The sequence below is a fragment of the Diaphorina citri genome, unplaced genomic scaffold (genome assembly GCF_000475195.1).
Source record: "Diaphorina citri unplaced genomic scaffold, Diaci psyllid genome assembly version 1.1 scaffold1042, whole genome shotgun sequence".
NCBI classification, from domain to species: domain Eukaryota; kingdom Metazoa; phylum Arthropoda; class Insecta; order Hemiptera; family Psyllidae; genus Diaphorina; species Diaphorina citri.
The window spans coordinates 29475-56048 of NW_007378472.1; the positions used below are offsets into that span (position 1 = coordinate 29475).

Genomic DNA, 26574 nt, shown 5'->3' on the forward strand with positions numbered 1-26574 from the left:
TTTTTTTTCAATTGAAGCATCAGTTATCCTATTTATTATCATATTGCATTTGGTAGGTATGCAATAACTTACACAATGAATATTGGTAACATCAGATTCTCGGGCCCAAGTTTTGTGTTGGTACACTGCCATTGTTGGAGCAACTTGTTGAAGTAGCCAGTGGCTAGCTGATGGCTTGGTTCTGGTTGGTATGACATGATTACAGAAGGGTGAAACTTTCAAAAAGATTACCTGAAATGGTTTCAAACAGAAATGATAAGTAATTATAGAGAGACAAACAGAGATGCTAGAAAATATCTGGTGGTATTCTACAATAGGATTTTTGAGGTAAAATCTTGCCTCCTGAAAACTTTTTGCCAAGATCAATAGGTGGACAAACCAAAATACTGTTTTGTTTTTCTTACACATCAGCAATTTTTTTTAGCAACCCAAGTAGAGCTAGGTATCTACTCCCTAACACACTACACCTAGCCAAATCAACTGGGATTTTCCAGATAGTGTTTGAATAGCAAAAAACTAATCAATAAGGAAAAAACACTTACCGGATTAACATACAAACCAATTAGCTCTTATCTACTAATGAAAAAATGAAATGATAAACACCGAGCCAGTATGCCCTAGTCATCAGTGTCTGTACAGTAGAATCAATGGAAATTATCCAATAAAGCAGCTGCTTAGTTTTGATACTCACGTCCTTGCAATTAGCACATTAATTTATGGATGAGAATAATAAATTACTGAACGCAAATGCACTGATTAGAATAATAGATTACATACCTACTCAAGGTTTTAAAATGTCAAAACGATAAGAGAAAGTTTTTTTTACTTGATTATTTTGAAATTTGAACTGTAGGTACAAAAACCTCTTCTGAGACAAAAACAAAAATGTTGCTCCACCTAATTGGTTGCTAGGGACGCACATTCTGTTGCTATGGATCACGCCGCGTTTACACGATGCTTTATTCGAACGACAAAATCAGTGGCGTAGAGATAGCCGATTTGGAAATTTTATTACACATTGCCTTTTGTGAGATCTGAGATGATTATACAGGGTGCTTTATAAAATCTTTCCAAGGCCCGGTTTCTCCGAATCAGCTCATGGCCGGGGCCACAGTCAGTGTTTAAACGCTTTAACTCTTGAATTAAGCAATCAAATTGCGCGTTCAATCAAAACGTGGTTTACGCGTTTTGGTTCAATTTTCAAACAGATAACCGTTTTTGAAACGACTGGCTTTCTCTTACCCCGTCTTCCTTCGCACATTTCCCCTGTATTAAACCTCTAAAATTGCCAGCCTAGTTAGCCTAGTTGGTAGTGCGTCTGCCTTGTAAGCGCTAGGCCGCGGGTTCGATTCCCGCCCGGGGCGGATTTTATTCTGATAGGATAATATTCGTTCTCGGAACGGCTGGCTTTCTCCTCTCTTCGATTTCGGGACGATAAGACCATAGCAGTTATCCCTCTGTCAAACCTCTTCAAAAAAAAAAAAAAACCTCTAAAAAAATCCAAGAAATGTGTGCGGCCGCAACATATAGACCCTTGCAGAAAAAAATTTAATTTTCTGCTTTGGTCGGTACTATGGTGAGTGCTCCTAAATTAAAATGGACGCAATAGTCCTAAATTAAAATGGACGCGGCACACAAGGGATCAGGAAGAGACCGCCTTAACATGGTGAGTGCTCCGTTGAGGACGCTTCTATTCATTAACATGGTTTGTTTATTTTCTCTTGGGTCGGTACTAGGCAAGGGTCGATGGTCGGTTCTCCGTTGTGGACGTACCCATTTTTCCTGCCATAAAATCTGGCAAGGCATGGTTTAACTTGCGTATGCTGTGACGTCAAAGTTCACGATTTACCGATATTTTTTAAATCGATTTATCTCGGGCTCTAGAAAAGTCGTAGAAGAAAAATTTCATTGGTCCTCAGTTTTTCTGCTCTATGACTTTGCAATATCACCCAAGTAAGCGCAACTGATCTATTGGTTTTTCACAATAAACAAGGTCTTGTAAATTTCATAGAGCACAGGGATTGTACTACATATAATCTTCGTTTAAACTGGCCCACACTCTCGTTTTCCCAACTAACCCACTGTTTATAAAGAAAGGTTCCCCTACTGTAATACCGCGATCACCAACACGGCCTTAGCTTAGCAGCTAGTGACGTTAAACCGCTAAAAAAAATTAGAAACGAAGAAGAACACGGTCTGGTCTTTCCCAATAAACCCATTGACTCATTAACGATCTCTAGTCTCATTTCCCAGTTAACCCATTCGCTCACCGCGGCCCGAATGGCGAGTCCCTTGCTCCCACACGGCAGTTGATAGCAGCTCCTATCACCAAACGTAGGCGCAGACCCAGCAGCCTCCCGGAACGGTCCGTAGAATGCCGAACAGAATTTAGCCGAGTAGGAGAGTAGACCGGTTGTAGAGGATTGACGGGATGTGAATAGAGATTGCTTGATGGCGTGAATACGGTTGTCCATCATGTCAGATGGAGCGACGATGTGAGCGCCTGAAAGGGACAGTCATGGGTTAAAGGCAGGAAAATTGGACGTTCTCGGAACGGCTGGCTCTCTTGTATTCCTTATCTCTTCACTTTCGGGACGACAAGACCTTAGCAGTTACAGTCGGAACAGAATTTAGCCGAGTAGGAGAGTAGACCGGTTGTAGAGGATTGACGGGATGTGAGTAGAGATTGCTTGATGGCGTCTATACGGTTGTCCATCATGTCAGATGGAGCGACGATGTGAGCGCCTGGAAGGGACAGTCATGGGTTGAAGGCGGGAAAATTGGACGTTCTCGGAACGGCTGGCTCTCTTGTATTCCTTATCTCTTCACTTTCGGGACGACAAGACCTTAGCAGTTACAGTCCCCTCTTTTTTTTCAACAGATTAGTTATATAGTTGTTCTTCTTCTTCTTCATCTAAAAATAAAGTTTGGAATTGAACTGTAGGAGATCTTATCATCCCGAAGAGATTAGGACAGGATAGGAGAAAGTCAGCCGTTTCCAGAACGAAACTTTCTGTTTTGATCTTTTGAATATGCTTTGCCCCAAGCTGGAATTGCACCCGCGATATAGCAAGCTAGAAGTCGCCATTTTACCTGCATCTGAGAAAGCCTTAGATATGTCTGCTAATCGTTTCAATGTTTTCTCATAATGGATGCTGCCATCTTCATTGAAGATGGCACAGTGCCCGTGACTTGTATACCCACATAGACACACCTGGAAATTAGAAACAAAGTAGATTAATGAATTAGCCAGCCTAGTTGGCTTGGAGGGTACCGCGTCTGTCTTGTAAGCGCTAGGTCGCGGGTTCGATTAACGCTCTGGGCGGATTTTATCCTAAACAGAAAAGGTTCATTGTCGGAACGACTGGCTTTCACCGGTCCTGTCGTCCTTCTCCTTTCGCTTTCGGGACGGTAAGACCTTAGGAGTTGGAGTTTGCTCTATCCAACCCTCTTGGGAAAAAAGATTTTTCAAACGGTGTGTCCATTCAGCAGATTGTTTACCTTCAGTGTTTTCCAGTTGGCTAGAAATCTAGCTAATATAAGCTAACTTAACTTCAGTTATCCATTTATTTTGTTATGAAATAGGTAACTACAAAACTTATCCTAAATATATACAGCCCCTTGTGTAACTGACTGACTGACTCACTCATACTAATTCTAACCCACTTCTAGATGTGCTAGTAACCTTTATATGATACAATGGATACACGTTCCGGTTTCGATCTTATCCGGCTCGAGTTTCGTCCATAACTTTATAACCGAGAGTTTCATAACTTTATAACCTAGGATGTTTAATATAAACATATTTAATAATAATCCATTTATTTTTCCTTATATACCTATACTGGAAATTCTCTGCACACCTGGCCTTTGATGCTTAGTGTGCAAATAAATAAATACTGGGAATTCTGATCAAAACTGGCAAGGCATGGTTTAACTTGAATTAGCCAAAGGACACGACTTGCAAAAGGTCCAAGTACATACTTACATCACAAGCTATGGTGAGAGAAGGGAACTGTTTCCTTATCATTGGAATCACTTGGAACAGGGGGTTGTCTGGAGTGTCGGCAAAACTAGCAGTTTCATCCTGGACAAAAAAGAAATAATTTATTACTTTACCTTTTTTTCCTCTTCTTCTTTTTTGACCACTACACCACCGAGGCAGACCACAAAAATGTGTTTTCCCCCTTCGGGATTCAACCCAGGACCTTCGGAGTTAAGAGTCAGTGCTTTTAACCACTTGGCCATATAGATGTGAGCGTTTACAACAGTTCGTGCAGAATAGGATAGACCGGGTTTATATTACTAAAATGAGGTTAAAGAGTAGTTTTCCTCCCGCAGTCTAAACAAGGTCTTTTTTTATTGAATAAACAAGGTCTTTTTTGGCTTACCTTATTTTATAATTGGCTAGGGTTCTTTGTGGGGGATTATTATTTACAGAGCACCGACTCGAGTTTCGCCTCACTCGTAGGCTTTTTCAAGATGACTGGCCATGTAAATAATAATCCCCCACAAAGAACCCTAGCCAATTATAAAATAAGGTAAGCCATTATCTAATTTGGGTGTCTAATATGAATCTAATTAATAATAAAATTCCCTTCGTGTGGTGAACAATATAATGCGACAAAATCGTTCTAACGATAGCACGTAGAAAGCACCACTTCCCAATGGGTCACTGAAATTAAGCAACGTTGCGCGTGGTTAGTACCCGGGTGGGTGACCATCAGGGAAACCAATTTTTTAGGTAGTCAATTCGAGTGCTTAATCCAAGAGTTAAACCTTAACCAACATTAAACTGTGGTCTTGGACATGGGAAAAATCTCACCCTCAGGTCCATGTTCCTGTTCACAGCTCATACTCAGCTTGGTCTTGTTGAAACCAATCACCGACTTGGGGGTGTATGGGTGACCATCAGGGAAACCAATTTTTTAGGTAGTCAATTCGAGTGCTTAATTTAAGAGTTAAACCTTAACCAACATTAAACTGTGGTCTTGGACATAGGAAAAATCTCACCCTCAGGTCCATGTTCCTGTTCACAGCTCATACTCAGCTTGGTCTTGTTGAAACCAATCACCGACTTGGGGGTGTCCCGCGAGAGGCTCAGTACGGCCGATACGTTCCACAGTTCTACACACCCCTCCAGGGAGAATTGTCGCCATACGGAGCTGCCCAGAAGGGAGGTAGCACTCCCGTGAGGGGAGAGGAGACTGGAGTTCGCGTCTTCGAACTGGGGGAGTGGCAAGGAAAATTGGACAGTTTGTTGAAAATGGCGCGAAATTTTGAAATAACTTTGTTTAGAATGGATTTGGAGAAAAAAAAAAAATAATAATCTTTTTAAATGTGGAACTAGTAAGTACTTATTTATTAAATTGCGAATTTGAAAAATCAACCTAGGTCTTCGAACTGGGGGAGGGGCAAGAAAAATTGGACAGTTTGTTGAAAATGGCGCGAAATTTTGAAATTATTTTGTTTAGAATGGATTTGGAGAAAAAAAAATAATCTTTTGAAATGTGGAACTAGTAATTAATTATTTATTAAATTGCGTTTGAAAAATCAACCTAGTCAGCTTGGAAGGTAGCGCAGCTGCCTTGTAAGCGCTAGGTATTGTTTTTCTTTAAAATTAAATCAAGCTTGTTTAGACTGCGAGAGTAAAGGGACTTTTCAGTCCTATGCTGGCAGTATAAACAAGGTGTATTCTATTCTGGGTCACGGGTTTGATTCCCGCCTGGGGCGAGCTTCAGCCTCAACAGACAAGGTTCGTTCTCGGAACGGCTGGCTTTCTCCTATCCTGTCTACCTTCTCTCTTCGCTTTCGGGACGATAAGACCTCAACAGTCCAATAACACCTCAGCAGTCGAAGTACAATTGTTTTCATGACAAAACTCATACTTATTCATGACATATATCCACACTTATTCATGACACAATAATTATACTTAAAATTCATGACACTACTCATGCTTATTCCCGACACTACTTACACTTATTCATGACATACCTGGAAGGGCGGCTGTACTTGGCACAGGTTCTGATCGTACCAGACATGAATACTCCGATGATCGTACGTGACATGCATTGTATTCATGACAATGATCATACTTATTCATGACACTACTCATACTTATTCATGAGTTCATGACATACCTGGAAGGGCGGCTGTACTTGGCACAGGTTCTGATCGTACCAGACATGAATACTCCGATGATCGTACGTGACATGCATTGTATTCATGATAATGATCATACTTATTCATGACACTACTCATACTTATTCATGACATACCTGGAAGGGCGGCTGTACTTGGCACAGGTTCTGATCGTACCAGACATGAATACTCCGATGATCGTACGTGACATGCATTGTATTCATGACAATGATCATACTTATTCATGACACTACTCATACTTATTCACGACATACCTGGAAGGGCGGCTGTACTTGGCACAGGTTCTGATCGTACCAGACATGAATACTCCGATGATCGTACGTGACATGCATTGTAGCGAGAGTAAAGGGACTTTTCAGTCCCTTTACTCTCGCAGTCTAAACAAGGTGTATTCTGTTCTAGGTCACGGGTTTGATTCCCGCCTGGGGCGAGCTTCAGCCTCAACAGATAAGGTTCGTTCTCGGAACGGCTGGCTTTCTCCTATCCCGTCTACCTTCTCTCTTCGCTTTAGGGACGATACGACCACAACAGTCCAATAACACCTCAGCAGTTGAAGTACAATTGTTTTCATGACAAAACTCATACTTATTCATGACGCAATAATTATACTTGAAATTCATGACACTACTCATGCTTATTCCCGACACTACTCACACTTATTCATGACATACCTGGAAGGGCGGCTGTACTTGGCACAGGTTCTGATCGTACCAGACATGAATACTCCGATGATCGTACGTGACATGCATTGTATTCATGACAATGATCATACTTATTCATGACACTACTCATACTTATTCACGACATACCTGGAAGGGCGGCTGTACTTGGCACAGGTTCTGATCGTACCAGACATGAATACTCCGATGATCGTACGTGACATGCATTGTATTCATTAGGTGAGGTTAATGTGGATTCTCCCCTATTATTACTCGAGGCATAGCTTTGGTATTTGAGTGGCTTACAATTATATGAGCTGACGGCTTACAATATTGTAAGCTAAACTCCAGCTTACCTTTGGAATAATAGGTGCTGTGTATTTCATCAAATTATACACATCATCCGTACAAAATTCGCCTCTATTATTGTTACTCGCGGCATATCTTTGGTATTTGTGTGGTTTGGATTTGCTCTGGGCAAAACTGTAGAAGCTTTCATTGATGATTGCCTTGGTATGCTCCAGACCCAGGAATAATTTCTGTGGGAAAAAAGACCAAAGAGGTTATTTCACTACAATATGAGAGAATGGTTTCAATTGTAGCCTACGTGGCCGAGTGGTTATCACGCTAGGCTTGCACGCCGGAAGTCCCGGGTTCGATTCCCGGCGGGGTCGGAAGTTTTTTCGGCTCTGTGCTTGGAGTTCGAGGTGCACTCAACCTCGTGAGGACAAGTGAGTAGCTACTTTAATCGAGTAGCGACCAGTGGCGGCATTACCAGAGTAAGATTGTTGATAAGAGTAGATGAAAGTTAATAGTAAAGGTAAAGAAGGCACTTGGTAATGCTGTGATACATACAAACGTTGTGAAAAAGCTCTCTGCTTGACCACAACGATTCATGGTTTGAATCTTTGTGGTTGGGGTGAAGGGACTTTTCAGTCCTATTTGGGCAAAAAATAATAGCCTACTAGTGGCGTGGACTTTTCAGTCCTATGTGGGCCATGATCTCACCTCTACAGAGAAAGGTCCCTGGGCAGCCAATGTAGCTTCAGCCGAAAGTGGCGTGGACTTTTCAGTCCTATGTGGGCCATGATCTCACCTCTACAGAGAAAGGTCCCTGGGCAGCCAATGTAGCTTCAGCCGAAAGACTTACAGACACCTGAGCCAGGACAGTAGCAGGCAATGGTTTATCCCTCAGGCTGGGGGTAGGAGGTGGGGCATGCCTCAGTAGCTTGGCCGTACCTATGTGAAAATGAAATAAGTTGAGTAAGTAAGTTAAATAAGTCAAGTATGTAAGTTAACGGAAAAAAAGTGATACTATACCAAATAAATAAAAATACCAAATAAATAAAATACCCAATAAAATAAAATAAATAAAACCTTAACAATAGAAAGTCAACAAATAGTTTTAACAATTTAGTTGACTTTTTTCAACTCATCAAGAGAGAGCCTAAAATAAAGGCTGTAGGTTCCTGGTGTTTTTATTTTCTCTCTCTCTCTCTAACAGACCATAACATTAGCAAAACTTGTCTTGAAAATAAAGTCTACTTACATGACTTACATTAGAAACCAAATTAAACATACTGCATTGCTACATATTGGCATGAACTGATCTAGGAGTCTAAACATGCACTCTTCTTCGGTAAACTTACGGCCTAGCGCTTACAAGGCAGACGCACTACCAACTAAGCTAACTAGGCTGGCTTACCACAAATTTAATTACCCATTGACTTGACAAATCATTCATATTTTTAATCTCAAGTAAGTTGTTGTTGCTAAATTGTTTGAAAATAAATTATGATGCTTAAATTCAATCTCTTTTTGTTTCAGGTTCAAAATAATAAATTTTAGAATGTGGTAAACTCTGGTTATACCAAGTGATTGTAAATGCTTTACCTAATTGATCAACAAAATATACCTAGCACAAATTTAATTACCCATTTACTTGACAAATCATTCATATTTTTAATCTCAAGTAGGTACCTACTGTTTATTATATCATTTATTAAACTTAATAGACATGTTGTTGCTAAATTGTTTGAAAATAAATTATGATGCTTAAATTCAATCTCTTTTTGTTTCAGGTTCAAAATAAATTTTGGAATGCTATGCTGACTTGATAAATTATAAAAAAAATATCAGTCTGAAAATGTCTTCCACAGATCAGCCTTGCAGATAAAATCAACCCTATTTTTATAACAATTTTTATTCTAATGTGTATCACTCTCATTCTACTTCTCCACCCATTCATACCACACTTTCCCCTCACTCTCACTCTACATCTCTACCCGTATATGCCACTCTCCCCTTCCATTCCTCTACTTCTACTGTGCTTTCTACTTTCCCCCCTCACTCTCCCTCCACTCCATCTACGCCCCCTACACTACCCACTCATACTCTCTCTCATTCAACATCTATTCCTGATCTCTCGACACCACTCCAAATTTCTCCATCTCTTTCCTCCATATTTCAATAGTCTTTTTACACTGGTAAGGCCGCCACTGGTCGCTACTCGATTAAAGTAGCTACTCACTTGTCCTCAGGAGGCTGAGTGCACCCCGAATTCCAAGCACAGAACTGAAAAAACTCCGACTCCACCGTGAATTGGAAAGGCACAAAATTAGGTAGGTACTGGTATGTTAATTTTAAGAGAACAATAAAAACTCACCCTGTTAATAAAAGAAAGGGAATTTCAAATTATTCTACAACGTTCAATAATAAATAGATGTAAGTCAGCTCCCATCGTGGTATATTGGTCACTGCGCTCGCCTTGCACGCGGGAGACCCGTGTTCGATTCCCGGCGGGGTTCAAAAATTTGTAACATGCAAATGATAAGACTGATTCTGTGACTAGCTGTTGCGGGGCCTACACACTGGAAAAAAATATTCTATTCTATAAACAGATGGAGTTAGATAAAGGACGTATCTTACCTTAACCTCTTCACATCTAACACATACAAACTGATGTTTGCTAGGCGTTATAGAAGCTATTTTAATTCCTTCTACATGCATTAGAGTCTTGGTCAGTCCACTTTCCAACGAGAGCGAGTCCACACGACAAAATGATAAGTTCAAGTTATGCTGGGATATATCAATGCAGACAGAGACAAATGTCATCAATAACAGACCTGATATTGTGTATGTAGACAAGTCGGCCAATTCTATCAGTATTATTGACGTCACAATACCATTAGACGAAAACATCAATACGGCATATTCAATCAAAATAGCCAAGTATGAAGATTTACGGCGACAACTCAAGCATATCTACAATACAAACAACGTCTCCATACTCCCTATAGTCATAACATCTAATGGACTTATACATAAAAACACAATCATAAACCTAGAAAAGTTAAAAATATCAAACGCCAGAAATGTTGTCAAGAAATGTCAAAGATCAGTGATCATTTCAACAACAGGAATAGTCAGAAGAGTGCTAGCAGAAGAAGAATGAGAATTCCAAATAAGCAAGATGACCAATCTGAACAACTGTGAACTTAATTGTGTAGAGTATGTTGCTATCCATAGCCCATACTGTACATTACCTACATACCTTTATTGATTACAAATAAAGTGGAAAAATCAATAATAATAATAATAATAGTGCTCATTTATATTGCTCGCATAGGACTGAAACTGAAAAGTCCCTTTACTCCAGCAGTAGGCTACTACTATTATTGTGGTCAAATTCTCAAATTATATTGAGGATAAAATTCCATACCTCGGCTGGGATTGAACCCACGCCCTCCTGTTTACCAGGCGAGCGCCTTGACCACTACACCACCAATGTACCCACACTTTGCAAGTGAATAACTGTGCCAATAAGCCCTTGAGTAGAATAACTGTGCCAATAAGCCCTGAAATGTGGAACTAATAAGTACTTATTTCTTAAATTGCGAATTTGAAAAATCAACCTAGTCAGCTTGGAAGGTAGCGCAGCTGCCTTGTAAGCGCTAGGTATTGTTTTTCTTTGAAATTAAATCAAGCTTGTTTAGACTACGAGAGTAAGTAAAGGGACTTTTCAGTCCTATGCTGGCAGTATAAACAAGGTGTATTCTATTCTAGGTCACGGGTTTGATTCCCGCCTGGGGCGAGCTTCAGCCTAAACAGACAAGGCTTTCTCATATCCTGTCTCATATCCTGGCTTTCTCATATCCTGTCTACCTTCTCTCTTCGCTTTCGGGACGATAAGACCTCAGCAGTCGAAGTACAATTGTTTTCATGACAAAACTCATACTTATTCATGACGCAATAATTATACCTAAAATTCATGACACTACTCATGCTTATTCCCGACACTACTTACACTTATTCATGACATACCTGGAAGGGCGGCTGTACTTGGCACAGATAGAAAAGCAGAATTTTGAATTTGGACGAATCATATCGAAATATGGAATTGTAAATACTTTTCCATACTTAGGTGATTTAGGGCACTGGTGGCGTAAAAGGACTTTTCAGTCCTATGTGGGCCATGATCTCACCTCTACAGAGAAAGGTCCCTGGGCTGCCAGTGTAGCTTCAGCCGACAGACTTACAGACACCTGAGCCAGGACAGTAGCAGGCAATGGTTTATCCCTCAGGCTGGGCGTAGGAGGTGGGGCATGCCTCAGTAGCTTGGCCGTACCTATGTGAAAATGAAATAAGTTGAGTAAGTAAGTTAAATAGGTAAGTCAAGTCTGTAAGTTAACGGAAAAAAAGTGATACTAGTTATACCAAATAAAAAGTACGAACCTTACAATAGAAATTCAACAAATAGTTTTAACAATAGATCAATTGCGCTTACTTGGGAGATGTTTTAAAGTCATAGAGCAGGAAAAATGAGGACCAACGGAATTTTTCTTTTTCTTCTACGATTTCTAGATCCCGAGATAAATCGATTTAAAAAATACCGGTAAATCGTGAAGTTTGACGTCACGGGATACGCTCCCGTAGGCGATGACGTCATAATGCATGACTTCCACTTCGTTTGTTTGTGCGCAAGCGTTTCTGCGCATTTTGACGTGAAATCTGACGTCACAACTCTTTGAACTTTTTCATTAGAACGGCAATTAAAAATTGAATTTTCGACCTTTTAAAGTTACCTTTTCGGAGTTTTGACCTCATATTTGGATTTTTCACAACTTTTTACGTAGGAATCGACCTTTTATTAATAATATTTTCCCAATTGCAACTCCTTCATTTAGTTGACTTTTTTCAACTCATCAAGAGAGAGCCTAAAATAAAGGCTGTAGGTTCCTGGTGTTTTTATTTTCTCTCTCTCTCTCTCTCTCTCTCTTCCTTCTCTCTTAGACTTCGGGACGATAAGACCTTGGTCAGTCAGTCAATTATTAACTTTTAGTTATCAATCAGTCAATTGGACAATTACGCATATTTGCGCATTTGGACTAAGTGCCACTTACCGCTAGCAACACTAATATTGACAAGCAGAATGCGCGCAGATCGCACAAGGGATCCGTCTAGTGTTACATCGGAAGCTGATGCGTGTAGGAGCCACTCAGGTGAATGTGTGCGGAGTAACATGGCTGTGATAGTGTGGATGTGTACTGCCATGAACTGAGGGGAGAAAAAAAGGAAGAGTGAAATGATGGGAATAAAAAATTGAACTTTTAAAGATATGATGCCTTTTGCCCAGTGCCCTAAATCACCAAAGTATGGAAAAGTATTTACAATTCCATATTTCGATATGATTTGTCCAAATTCAAAATTCTGCTTTTCCATTGGCTATTACACTTGTAAAATACTTTTCCATACTTTGGTGATTTAGGGCACAGGACTACAATCAGAGTTTGAATTTATTTTAGGGGGTTTGATTCCCACTTGGACTGAAATTTATCCTAAACAGATGATTTGTTTCTCCCCTATTCTGTCCTTTTTCTCTCTTGATTTTCAGGGTGATAAGACCTCTGTTGCTATAGTTCCCATCTTTTTTTTTTTTAAGTTTAAATACTTATTTAATCAAACACCCTATAAAAGTTGTGAAGAGGCTCTCTACTTCATCATAAATAATTAATTATTTGATTGGTTTACCTGGGCAAATGTAATAACCAACGGAGGAATCTTCTGATTGGTGAAATCCTTGATACCAAATGGATCAGCCTGGGACTCCATTGAGTCATAGAACTGAGGCTCGGACACATCCTTATTGATTCGGACCTCGTGGATTTCCAGGCAAATGATTTTGTTCACATCACTTGTCAGAAAACTACTCCGGAATCCGATTTCATCAAAATGCTGAAAGAGTACAAATATCAGAGTCAAGAGTTAATTATTTATTTAAACTATGAGAGTAGGGATGGTGACGCTGTTGATATGGAAATTCACAAAGTCACTGAGTCTTGTAATCTCGTATCCATTAATACTCTTAGTTCTCTTTCCTTTAGGTGACAGAATTTTGATGAACAAGTTTTTCCACCCAACCATTGATCTTTTCTTTGACTCCAATATTTTTCTAGGAAGGTCTTGAATTAATTCTATCTTGTTCATCTACAAATCTACATAGATATAAATACTTACAATAGACACCCCATTCTTGCATACAAGGACTTGTTTCAATCGGAAATATGGAATGCTAATGCTTCCAATTTTGACCTCCACGTTAAATCTCCTCTCTATGTACCATGCTAAGATTAGCGGTAATACTCTGTGGGAAAGAAATTGAACATTTTTAAGTATGAGGAAACAGTAGTTGGTAAGGTTGTCCACCTGCCTTGTAAGCACTATAGGTCCTGGGTTCAATTCTTGTCTGGATCAAACTTTGGTACAAGTTCAGAAGCCGTAACAATGAAAAACTGCTACAAAAAGAGCTGTCCAAATGAGCAGTGATCAGTATTATTGTAGGGTTAGGTTAAACACAAAAAGGAGCTATAACAATGAAAAACTGCTACAAAAAGAGCTGTCCAAATGAGCAGTGATCAGTATTATTGTACGGTTAGGTTAAACACAAAAAGGAGCTTTCTTTTTCTTTGTTATGGTTTCTGAATAATTTAATACCCAACCTATTCCTGAATATGAAATTTGTTCTCATAACATCTGGCTTTCTCTTATCCTATACTGATTCTCTCTTTGATTTTGGGACATGATCTCTGTTACTTATTACAGTTCCCTCAATAAAACCTTTTGAAAGAAAAAAAAAAAGCAGTTGAACCATCTGGCCATAGGTAAGTACAATACACCTGAGCTGAATGGAACAAGTGCAGGTAATGTAGCACTGTCACATATTAATCATTGAATCAACAGTAGCAGTTTACCTTGTGATAATGAAGTAGAGGACAGCTGCAAACAGCAGCAGCAGTAGGACGTCCATAGCTGATAATTTCAGAGCAAGCCAATTTCAGCCAAAAAGCTCACCAGCTATTCCATTCATGTGAACGTCAAACACCTATTAACACATATTTTCACTTGATGAATAAAATTATATATTTAATGAATAAGACGATATATTTAAGACATTTTTGTTAGGTTTTGACTAAAAAATCTGAAAAATTTTGAAGAATAAAAATTGAAAATATTTGAAAATTCCCGCGAGAGGCTCACCAGCTATTCCTTTCATGTGAACGTCAAACACCTATTAACTATTAACACATATTTTCACTTGATGAATAAAATTATTATTAATTAATGAATCAAACGATAAATAAGATAAATTTAAGACATTTTTGTTAGGTTTTGACTAAAAAATCTGAAAAATTTTGAAGAATAAAAATTGAAAATATTTGAAAATTCCCGCGAGAAAGTCGGCTGTTTTTCTCGAGTTTTGATTGGTGGATAAAAAAAATGGTGGGGAGGGAGGAGAAAAGAAGAAGCTAGGGGTTCCTAAAATATTGCATGGCTGCATGCGGCCTTGTGCTTGTGTCCGGTAATCCGGTTAGCCGGTAGGCGGTAGTTTTTCCTCCTACTGAATTTTTCGTGTCGTTTTTTACTTAAAAAAAAAAAAAAAAATAGGAAGGTAATGGTGGGGAGGGAGGAGAAAAGAAGAAGCTAGGGGTTCCTAAAATATTGCATGCGGCCTTGCTAACTTGCTTGTGCCCGTGTCCGGTTATCCGGTAGGCGGTAGTTTTTCCTCCTACCGAATTTTTCGTGTCGTTTTTTACTTTTTTTTTTTAATAGGTAATAATAATAATAGTCATATAAACAAGTTCCGAGTTAGTTTTTTTTTTACCGAAACAAATGAAATATTGCCAAATTTAACTCGAAGAGTATTTCTTTATACTCGCCGATTTGTAGTTCTGTACCTATTTTTGACATTGCCATAGCGATTTTTTTGTCTCTTTAAATTTTGGATGCGATTAGGATCATCAGGTTTTCTGACTCGGAAGGTCTGATAAGACTCTTTCGCTCGTTTCGTATAGTAGGCGTCCACAACGAAGTCCCGCCCGACCTTCAACTTTTGCCAAGCCCCGAGACCTAAGAGAGGGAGTGAGAAAACCATTACCTCCATGGAGAAAACAAACCAAAAGCTGATGAATAGAAGCGGAGCTGAGTACCTACTTTTCTGCGATGGTTTCGGCAAGGGTCAATAGTCTATGGTCGCCGTTGTGGCCACGCACCTTAGTGCACTTCCACAGCGGCGATCTTAAACCATTGACCTTAGCCTAGACCTTGGACCATCGACCCCCGCAGAGACCATCGATCTTCGCACCAGTGTGTAAACAATATGGAGTTGAATGGAGCCGGGAATAAAGGCCCTACTGTGGGAGTTACTTTTTATTTTGCAATCGGTCCAAATTTTTAAATTCGGTAAATGGTTGGAAATATCCGGTTTTTTTAAGTTCTAAGGTATATACCTTATACCTTAGAACTTTTTTTATATATTAGGTATATAAAATTAAAACGGCTTGGAAGTTGTTTTTTTCTATCCACATCCTTGCGTAAAGAAAAGGAAAGTAAAAAGTATGGACGCGTCTTTCTTTTTACTTCCTCAAAATGAAGGAAGAAATTTCATTTGGAAAGTAAACAAAAGAGTTTTTTGCGATTTGTCAACAAACGAATATTTTTAACTTTGTGCAAGGCAGAAACGAAAAGGTAGATAAAAAATATGAAATACTTGAACAATTACTAATCAATCAACAGGTTAACAGGTGAGTTTCAATATTTCCTCATTCTTTCATCACTCTCGCCGATTTGTAGTTCTTTACCTATTTTTGACATTGCCGTAGCGATTTTTTGTCAATCGGTCCAATTTTTCAAATTCGGGAAATGGTTGGAAATATCCGTTTTTTAAGTTCTAAGACTTCTAAGGATCTAAGGTATACCTACCTATAAAAAAAACACATCCTTGCATAAATAAAAGGAAAGTAAAAAGTATGGACGCGTCTTTCTTTTTACTTCCTCAAAATGAAGGAAGAAATTTCATTTGTAAAGTAAACAAAAGAGTTTTTTGCGATTTGTCAACAAACGAATATTTTTAACTTTGTGCAAGGCAGAAACGAAAAGGTAGATAAAAAATATGCAACAAACGAAATATTTCAACTTTGTGCAAGGCAGAAACGAAAAGGCAGATAAAAAATATGAAATACTTGAACAATTACTAATCAATCAACAGGTTAACAGGTGAGTTTCAATATTTCCTCATTCTTTCATCACTAGCCAGAAAATTTTCCTCCCAACAGTTAGTTTCCATGGAAATAATCAGTCTCTCACGTAGCAGGAGTTACAGGTAGTTTCTACCTAAGAACATAGAGGTAGTCTAATGGCTAGTAGGTCAAATAGAAAATTCCATAGATTAAATTCTTCTTCAAAAAATGATATTTGTGCAAAACTATCTATTTTTAGTGCATGATGTGATTGTGTCAGCATAAAAGAAAACATTACCGTGACAAAAATAAACATTTGGTAACTCAAGACATTGTTTATTCGATGAGTCTCAGCAAGTGATAATTTGCTGTACCCTCATTTAGGTGAGGTTTAGATAATTAAGAAAACACTGAGAACCTTTGATGACTGTCATGAAATCAATATGATGTGATTGTGTTAGCATAAAAGAAAACATTACCATGACAAAAATAAACATTTGGTAGGTAGCTCAAGACATTGTTTATTCGATGAGTCTCAAGTGATAATTTGCTGTACCCTCATTTAGGTGAGGTTTAGATAATTAAGAAAACACTGAGAACCTTTGATGACTGTCATGAAATCAACTTTGTGTTCATTTCATTCACGTAATTAAGGTTTGCAGGGGAATTCACTGTTGATTATTTACTTATTGATAATGACATTGTTTTTTATGCACTGGAATAATTTCATACATTAAGTACACAGAAACTTGAATATGTTGTGTGGTCAGACCTCCCTTCAATGTACTGATCCATGAATGCCTTTTTTTCATACATTGAGTACACAGAAACTTGAATATGTTGTGTGGTCAGACCTCCCTTCAATGTACTGATCCATGAATGCCTTTTAAAAAGCCTCATTGTCAAAACTGAGTATATCTCATATCCCAAGCAGATAGCCAAAAATCCTTCAACCCTTGTCAGGAATTGAACTCAGTACCTCTGGTATGTAAACCCAGTGTGATACCTACTGGATCACGGAGGTTGCTTTATAAATAATAATAATAAAATTAATAAAGAAGAACTGCTACTTAACCCTTGTCAGGAATTGAACTCAGTACCTCCGGTATGTAAACCCAGTGTGATACCTACTGGATCACGGAGGTTGCTTTATAAATAATAATAATAAAATTAATAAAGAAGAACTGCTACTATTATAATTTGGTTGCCTTGTGTAGTGCTACAAGACAACAAGAACTTTAGAAAATATCCAATTGCTTTTCTTTACCCTCGGTTTCCTTCGCGTTCCAGGAACGACTATTTTGCAACCTTTCATAATGAAAATCATATCAAATGATGAAGTCCTCATGAGACTGAGTATATCTCATATCCCAAGCAGATAGCCAAAAATCCGGTGACAACAACCTCATCCGGCAGAACTCCGAGATGGATCTACAAGACATTCTCGAAGAACAGGAAAACATGCTCGAGAAGCTCAACCCGGAACAACTGAACCAAAAATTCGAGGACATGCTTAACGATATGAATCTGTCCGACGAGAAAAAAGAACCGCTGAGACGACAACCTCTAGCAAATAAGAAAAAGATGCTCCTCATGCATTATAAAGGAACGGTGACCTCTTATGAGAATAAAAGTAAATTTGACAAGCCGATAGAATATATCCAATATCTGAGTCAACCCGAGTTGAGTGTAAATAAAATGTACAGTTGTATGAAGAACAGGAAAACATGCTCGAGAAGCTCAACCCGGAACAACTGAACCAAAAATTTGAGGACATGCTCAACGATATGAATCTGTCCGACGAGAAAAAAGAACCGCTCAGACGGCAACCTCTAGCAAATAAGAAAAAGATGCTCCTCATGCATTATAAAGGAACGGTGACCTCTTACGAGAATAAAAGTAAATTTGACAAGCCGATAGAATATATCCAATATCTGAGTCAACCCGAGTTGAGTGTAAATAAAATGTACAGTTGTATTGAGTCGTTGAGGATAGCATTAACCAATCATCCACTGAGTTGGGTCAATGAGTTTGGTACGAATGGACTCAAGTCACTTCTATCCATACTCAATGAATGTTACAGGTAAGTTCCTTGTTTTACTTCTGCAGATCAGGCACCTTCTCTATTTGGCAACCTTTCATAATGAAAATCATATCAAATGATGAAGTCCTCATGAGACTGAGTATATCTCATATCCCAAGCAGATAGCCAAAAATCCTTCAACCCTTGTCAGGAATTGAACTCAGTACCTCCGGTATGTAAACCCAGTGTGATACCTACTGGATCATGGAGGTTGCTTTATAAATAATAATATTATTATTATTTTCCATCACCATGCACATTACTACATAAGTCATGCACAATTGCACATACTTCTTCATAAATATTTAAAGTCAATATTTAAGGGTATTTGAGTAAATTTTGAGTGTATGGCCGCCATACACGCCCTACATGGACGCTATGCCACTGAATAATAATAAAATTAATAAAGAAAAACTGCTACTATTATAATTTGGTTTTCTTGTGTAGTGCTACAAGACAACAAGAACTTTAGAAAATATCCAATTGCTTTTCTTTACCCTCGGTTTCCTTCGCGTTCCAGGAACGACAGTCGCTACGACCGTGTCCAGTACGAGTGTGTCCGATGTATTCGGGCCATCATGAACAACACGGTCGGCCTCAAGCAGATGTTCGGGCAGAAGGAGGCCCTCACTATCGTGGCCCGTAGTCTGGACCCGAACAAGCCGACAGTGATGTTGGAGGCCGTGAAAGTTTTGGCGGCCGTGTGTCTCATACCGCCTGATGGCCATGATAAGGTTATCAAGGCCATTACCATGAGTGGAGAGCTGAAAGGTAAGTGAAATGTCTTTTGTCTTGGAGATTTACTTTCAAGAAAGATTAAATAAGTCCTTTCTTGATTTTATAAGTATTGTGATACTTACTTACTTTCCACGTCCGGAAACAAACTTGAACATCAGAACTTGAAATTCCAGAAATTGGCAAAGTAGATGGCTTTAGGGTTGATTCTGAATAAAAAATGTGAATAAGTCCTTTCTTGATTTTATAAGAATTGTGATACTTACTTACTTTCCATGTCCGGAAACAAACTTGAACATCAGAACTTGAATTTCCAGAAATTGGCAACGTAGATGGCTTTAGGATTGATTCTGAATAAAAAATGTGGTGCTGTTTCAATCTCGGGCGAGGTATGATGGTCTTTTTTTTTCAACACAATAATGGAGTTTGAAGGGTTTAGCCCAGAGGTTATCTTCCACCCAAGAGTATTAAGGAGTGCGGTAGAGCTCCACTCTGCCAAGTCAAGGAAGTTGGACCGCGCTACTAGAGAATCTAGAGATATTATAATTGTTATTATTTAGAAGTAAAAGATCTCTTTTTAAAATTGTAATTCACCGTCACCGTTGCATTGCCATGGATCTCGACAGTTAATTTTAAATCTAACCTCACACGTCCCCATCTCTTCCTCCCAGGTAAGGAGCGGTTCCAGCCGGTCGTCCAAGGTCTGATGGTGAAGGGCAACAACGAAGCCCTCCGCACAGCCTGCCTCCAACTAATAAACGCCATTGTCGCCACGCCTGACGATCTCGAGTTTCGTCTCCACCTGAGGAACGAAATCATGCGGGTCGGCCTTTACGACCTACTGGACGCTTTGGAGAAAGACGCGAGTGAAGACGTGAGCGTGCAGCTGAAAGTGTTTATTGAGCACAAGGAGGAGGACTATTACGAGTTTATACAGAGGTTTGATAATGTGAGGATGGAGATTGACGATGTGAACGATTGCTTTGAGACAGTGAGGAACATGGTGATGGACTCCGCGTGTGAACCGTACCTTCTGTCTATTCTACAACACCTGCTGTTCATACGGGATGACCAGTATGTTATTACGAGTTTATACAGAGGTTTGATAATGTGAGGATGGAGATTGACGATGTGAACGATTGCTTTGAGACGGTCAGGAACATGGTGATGGACTCTGCGTGTGAACCGTACCTCCTGTCTATTCTACAACACCTGCTGTTCATACGGGATGACCAGTATGTGAGACTGGCGTATTACAAGTTGCTGGAGGAGTGTGTGTCCCAGATAGTTCTGCATCGTGGTGGGTGTGACCCGGACTTCAGATCGTCCAGACGGTTTCAACTGGATGTACAACCTCTAGTGGAGCACCTCGCGGAGAAGTCAAAGACAGAGGAGGACAGGAGGGTGGAGGACCTGAGTGCCAAACTGGAGGAGGCCATCATGCTGAGGCAGGAAGCGGAGGCGAAGCTTGTACAGGCGCAGAAAACATTGGAGGACCTCAGCAGTGGCAGGCCCGTGGAGAAGAATCGACTGGATGAGGTGAAAGCACAGGTGGCCGCTGGGATACCGACAGGACCCAAGGGAGGGCCCCCACCCCCACCGCCACCCCCTGGGGGAATGGGCCCCCCGCCACCACCCATGCCTGGGATGCCAGGACCTCCCCCTCCCCCGATGCCCGGTCGATTTGTCAACAAACGAATATTTTTAACTTTGTGCAAGGCAGAAACGAAAAGGTAGATAAAAAATATGAAATACTTGAACAATTACTAATCAATCAACAGGTTAACAGGTGAGTTTCAATATTTCCTCATTCTTTCATCACTAGCCAGAAAATTTTCCTCCCAACAGTTAGTTTCCATGGAAATAATCAGTCTCTCACGTAGCAGGAGTTACAGGTAGTTTCTACCTAAGAACATAGAGGTAGTCTAATGGCTAGTAGGTCAAATAGAAAATTCCATAGATTAAATTCTTCTTCAAAAAATGATATTTGTGCAAAACTATCTATTTTTAGTGCATGATGTGATTGTGTCAGCATAAAAGAAAACATTACCGTGACAAAAATAAACATTTGGTAACTCAAGACATTGTTTATTCGATGAGTCTCAGCAAGTGATAATTTGCTGTACCCTCATTTAGGTGAGGTTTAGATAATTAAGAAAACACTGAGAACCTTTGATGACTGTCATGAAATCAACTTTGTGTTCATTTCATTCACGTAATTAAGGTTTGCAGGGGAATTCACTGTTGATTATTTACTTATTGATAATGACATTGTTTATTTATGCAGATGAATAATTTCATACATTAAGTACACAGAAACTTGAATATGTTGTGTGGTCAGACCTCCCTTCAATGTACTGATCCATGAATGCCTTTTAAAAAGCCTCATTGTCAAGTGTCATTTAATTTGTTGATTTTTGGTGTATTTTAACTGTGTCACAGACCATAACATTAGCAAAGCATGATAACATTAGCAAAACTTGTCTTGAAAATAAAGTCTACTTACATGACTTACATTAGAAACCAAATTAAACATACTGCATTGCTACATAAGAGATGTACACGGACTGTCATAAGAATATTATCAACGGGAAGCAAGCTTGTGAGGAGGTGAAGCAGAGTAAGAAGCTGGCCAAGATATTAGAGTTAATCCTCCTGATGGGGAATTACATGAACAGTGGCTCGCGCAATGGAGGTGCCTTCGGGTTTGAAATCAACTTCCTCACCAAGCTGTCCTCTACCAAGGACATTGAGAACAAGACCACCCTCCTGCACTATCTTGTGGACACAATAGAACAGAAGTTCCCCGAGTGTTTGAAGTTCGGAGATGAGCTCCTGCATGTGGACAGGGCGGCGCGGGTGTCCACAGACGTTATTCAGAACTCCATCCGACAAATGGAAAACAACATCAAGAATCTAGAGACGGACATTCAGAACTGTAAACAAGCGCCGGTCGCTAACGAAAACGACAAGTTCCTCGAGATCATGGAGCCGTTCGCTAAGGAGGTTCGTCAGAAGATCACCCTCCTGTCCAACATGTCCAAGAACATGATGACGCTGTACGGGGACCTGGCGGAGTTCTACACGTTCGATAAGAACATCTACACTCTGGAGGAATTCTTCACGGATATCAAAACATTCAAGGATAGCTTCTACCAGGCGTGGCAGGAGAACATCAAACTCCGCGAGGCAGAGGAGAAGAGTATTCGTGTCCGGGAAGCACGGGAGAAGGCAGAGAATGAGAAGAAGGACAAGGCGGCGCGCAAGAAGGCACTCATAGACATGACGACAGATCAGACACAGCAAGGTGTCATGGATAGCTTACTGGAAGCGCTACAGACGGGGTCTGCGTTCACGAGGGAGCAAAGGAGGAAGAGACAGAATGACAGACCCATGGGCGCGGAGCGCAGAGCGCAACTCTAATGTGTTTCGTGATATTTAAAATGTGAACCCTCTACCTAAGGTGTACAACAGTTTTTAATTTTTTGTATGCAATTATTTAATTAGGCAATAATGATGTTAAGTTTATCCAAAAATTATAGTTAGGCTCAGAAGTTGTGTTAGTATAGTGAAAAGTTGGTAGTGTACTTATTAGTGATATAAGCAAGTGATACAAACATGTCACGGAACGAGAATAAACATAAGAGTACCCGGTCGGGAAGTTTTCTTGACACAATGTTCAGTAGACCAAAGAAAACTGGTTCCAGTATAAAATCTGGTAGGTATTAAACCCTTAAATCCAAATAGCTTAGGTGTTGAGGTCTCACTTGGTAAGTTGCAAGGTGTGAGCCTTAACAAATTCGTGGGATTTTATCCAACCAAGGAAGGCATTGCTTATTACAATTTAAAAGAAAGAAATTATTTAAGAGGAGGTGGGAGAAATGCTCTTCTTCTTCTTCTTCTTTGCCTTTTCCCATGTTCAGATGGGGTCAGTGTTTGTCTTCGGCCTCTCAATCAGCTTTAGAGTGATTGCTTTGAGGCCAACTGGTTTTGGCTAAACAAAATTTTCCGAGTAGGATGCCCTTCACACTCGGCGCTACAGACGGGGTCTGCGTTCACGAGGGAGCAAAGGAGGAAGAGACAGAATGATAGACCCATGGGCGCGGAGCGCAGAGCGCAACTCAATAGGAGTCGCTCGCGGAATGGTATTGTGATTACGAGAGAGCTGTCCAATGAGGTTCTCATTGGGAATGCCTAGCCGGATAATTGAGGCTTACCTAGTCTAAACCCACGGGTCAGATGGGATTTTATCCAACCAAGGAAGGCATTGCCTATTACAATTTAAAATAAAGAAATTATTTAAGAGGAGGTGGGAGAAATGCTCTTCTTCTTCTTCTTTACCTTTTCCCATGTTCAGATGGGGTTGGCATTTGTCGTTGGCCTCTCAATCAGCTTTAGAGTGATTGCTTTGAGGCCAACTGGTTTTGGCTAAACAAAATTTTCCGAGTAGGATGCCCTTCACACTCAACCTTTGCTATTGATATAGCATGAAAAAATTTGGACTAGTCTACTCCCTGTTTATAGTCCCTCAGCCAGACTAGCTAGGTGGGAGAAATGCTAGGTCAGTAAAATTGTACCTTACATTTCTGGTTGGTTGAAAAAACAACTTTTGCAGAAATTTTCCTTCTCACCATTGATTAAATTTCTCCCTTCTAGGCATGGGAACAGTAGGTCCAAGTGGTGACAACAACCTCATCCGGCAGAACTCCGAGATTACGGGTCAGTTTCATGTTGAATTAATTTTGACTTCTGCACAACCAAAGTGTGACGTATGGCAACAAACAAAAGCCAGTAAAATTGAAGTTTAATCTAATAAAAGTAATTGAAGAACAATTAATCAACCACTGACGCAATATTCGTGGCCGTTTTCACGTCACCATTGAAGCCATTCATTGATCAACATTAAATCAATATGAGACGGCAAACCCGGGATTGAAGCTAGTCCAAGATGACCTTAGTGGTAAGTCCCGGCCTAACCTATTTACTTACCTATAGCTTGATCCTGGATTGAACTCGATAGACGGGACAGTGCCTTACGCGTAGCATTTATTGATTTCTTTTGAAAATAAGATACGTTCAATAACATGTTTTAAACCCTAGGGTTTCAAATCTAGAATTCTAGATCCTAGATTTTGGCGGCGCGAACGACATGCATTAAACATGGAAGTTAAAGCCCTTAATGTTAATGGGAAACCCCCTAGATATTTCAATAGCCCATGATAAAATCAGGAAAATCCTGAGTGATTCTACAAATCTACGTACATATGAATTGTGAAATGCCTTGCCATAGCGCTTTACTTATTACGAGTGTGAAATCGCCATAGAAATTCATATTTTTTTACTCAGATTTCTCCATTTTTAGTACTTTACAATTTCGTACTTACGTACTTTAAACGCCCAAATGTCCTCACACTTTTTCAAGAACCGCTAATTTCATTAATTTCATTAATTTTCTCTACCTACATAATTTTAATTTTTACCCATTATTAAGATGTTCTAAGAGCAGTCTTATGCATATTTCAGTTATTTTTCCACCTAATTTTGATACTACCGATTTGTAAGATGACATTTTTATATTTTTAAAAGCCTCAAAGGCGACCATTTTGCTTCATTTTTACCGTAGATCACGTAAAAACGTAAATTTTACACTTCTTATTTGTCATTGGTTTACAATAATTACAATACAATTTATTACAAGGACTTTAAAACGAAGATCTTTTTTAAATCATTTTTCCATTATTTTTTTCTTTTTTTTTTTCTTATTGTGGCGAATATCGAATAAATTGAATTATCAAAATTACTTGATTTAATTCAATCAAATCAATGACTTATCGATACTTGGTAAGTTGCAAGGTGTGAGCCTTAACAAATTCATCGGATTTTATCCAACCAAGGAAGGCATTGCTCATTACAATTTAAAAGAAAGAAATTATTTAAGAGAAGGTGGGAGAAATGCTCTTCTTCTTCTTTGCCTTTTCCCATGTTGAGATGGGGTCGGTGTTTGTCGTCGGCCTCTCAATCAGCTTTAGAGTGATTGCTTTGAGGTCAACTGGTTTTGGCTAAACAAAATGTTCCGAGTGGGATGCCCTTCACACTCAACCTTTGCTATTAATATAGCATGAGGAAATTTGAAATTTGGACTAGTCTACTCCCTGTTTATAGTCCCCTAGCTAGATGCTGATCTACTCCCTGTTTATAGTCCCTCAGCCAGACTAGCTAGGTGGGAGAAATGCTAGGTCAATAAAATTGTACCTTACATTTCTGGTTGGTTGAAAAAACAACTTTTGCAGAAATTTTCCTACTCACCATTGATTAAATTTCTCCATTCTCACGGGTCAGTCTCATGTTGAAATTCATTTTGACTTCTGCACAACCAAAGTGTGAGTGTGGCAACAAACAAAAGCCAGTAAAATTGAAGTTTAATCTAATAAAAGTAATTAAAGAACAATTAATCAACCACTGACGCAATATTCGTGGCCGTTTTTACGTCACCATTGAAGCCGTTCATTGATCGACACAAACTCAATATGAGACGGCAAAGCCGGGATTGAAGCTAGTCCAAGATAATTTTAGTGGTAAGTCCCGGCCTAACCTATTAACCTACCTATAGCTTGATCCTGGATTGAACTCGATCCCGGGAATTTTGGCATGGTAAGCCCAAACCCTGACTGAATAGACGGGACAGTGCCTTACGCGTAGCATTTATTGATTTCTTTTGAAAACAAGATACGTTCAATAACATGTTTTAAACCCTAGGGTTTCAAATCTAGAATTCTACTCGTAGATCCTGGATTTTGACGGCGCGAACGACATGCACTAAAAATGGAAGTTAAAGCTCCTAATGATAATGGGAAACCCCCTAGAATCCCTAGATATTTCAATAGCCCATGATAAAATCAGGAAAATCCTGAGTGATTCTAGAAATCTACGTACATATGAATTGTGAAATGCCTTGCCATAGCGCTTCACTTATTACGAGTGTGAAATCGCCATAGAATTTCGTATTTTTTTTTACTCAGATTTCTTCATTTTTAGTACTTTACAATTTCGTACTTACGTACTTTAAATGCCCAAATGTCCTCACACTTTTTCAAGAACCGCATTATGCATATTTCATTAATTTTCTCTACCTACATAATTTTAATTTTTACCCATTATTAAGATGTTCTAAGAGCAGTCTTATGCATATTTCAGTTATTTTTCCACCTAATTTTGATACTACCGATTTGTAAGATGACATTTTTATATTTTTAAAAGCCTCAAAGGCGACCATTTTGCTTCATTTTTACCGTAGATCACGTAAAAACGTAAATTTTACACTTATTATTTGTCATTGGTTTACAATAATTACAATACAATTTATTACAAGGACTTTAAAACGAAGATCTTTTTTAAATCATTTTTCCATTATTTTTTT

General features: G+C 39.3%; 5 protein-coding genes and 1 long non-coding RNA gene across 6 annotated transcripts in view; 2 read left to right on the forward strand and 4 right to left on the reverse strand.

Moving 5' to 3' along the window:
* LOC103513891 (delta-aminolevulinic acid dehydratase) overlaps positions 1-4091 on the reverse strand; it is a 9151-nt gene extending 5060 nt beyond the window's left edge. The window contains exons 1-3 of the mRNA XM_026826987.1: positions 3989-4091; positions 3094-3214; positions 2271-2503 (exon numbers count right to left, since the gene is read on the reverse strand). Of these exons, the coding sequence (XP_026682788.1) occupies positions 2271-2503; positions 3094-3214; positions 3989-4030 (396 nt within the window). The 5' untranslated portion in view covers positions 4031-4091. The remainder of the gene's footprint in view (positions 1-2270; positions 2504-3093; positions 3215-3988) is intronic.
* Positions 98-685, reverse strand: LOC113469365. The gene is made up of 2 exons (XR_003392810.1): positions 543-685; positions 98-231 (listed from the first exon to the last, which is right to left on the reverse strand). It is a non-coding gene; the product is annotated as an uncharacterized LOC113469365 (long non-coding RNA).
* Positions 4092-4978: 887 nt separating the features above from the next.
* LOC103513892 lies at positions 4979-6130 on the reverse strand. The gene is made up of 2 exons (XM_008478745.3): positions 5998-6130; positions 4979-5227 (listed from the first exon to the last, which is right to left on the reverse strand). Exons 1-2 carry the CDS (start codon positions 6094-6096, stop codon positions 4979-4981), a joined length of 348 nt encoding a protein of 115 aa, XP_008476967.2. The 5' UTR covers positions 6097-6130.
* A 691-nt stretch (positions 6131-6821) lies between these two features.
* Positions 6822-14292, reverse strand: LOC103513893. The gene is made up of 7 exons (XM_017445988.2): positions 14075-14292; positions 13341-13467; positions 12855-13058; positions 12227-12380; positions 11309-11451; positions 7181-7363; positions 6822-6836 (listed from the first exon to the last, which is right to left on the reverse strand). Exons 1-7 carry the CDS (start codon positions 14128-14130, stop codon positions 6822-6824), a joined length of 882 nt encoding a protein of 293 aa, XP_017301477.1. The 5' UTR covers positions 14131-14292.
* Positions 14293-17736: 3444 nt separating this feature from the next.
* Positions 17737-18040, forward strand: LOC103513894 (protein diaphanous-like; the record flags this gene model as incomplete). The annotated part of the gene is made up of 1 exon (XM_008478747.3): positions 17737-18040. A coding segment is annotated over exon 1 (276 nt), but the record flags the coding sequence as incomplete, so codon positions are not given.
* Positions 18041-18048: 8 nt separating this feature from the next.
* Positions 18049-26574, forward strand: part of LOC103513895 (protein diaphanous) — a gene marked incomplete at its 5' end in the record, with an annotated part of 26110 nt that continues 17584 nt past the window's right edge. Inside the window, 5 exons of the mRNA XM_026826983.1 lie at positions 18049-18422; positions 18943-19193; positions 19829-20096; positions 20258-20835; positions 24075-24088. Coding sequence (XP_026682784.1) covers positions 18049-18422; positions 18943-19193; positions 19829-20096; positions 20258-20835; positions 24075-24088 — 1485 coding nt within the window. The remainder of the gene's footprint in view (positions 18423-18942; positions 19194-19828; positions 20097-20257; positions 20836-24074; positions 24089-26574) is intronic.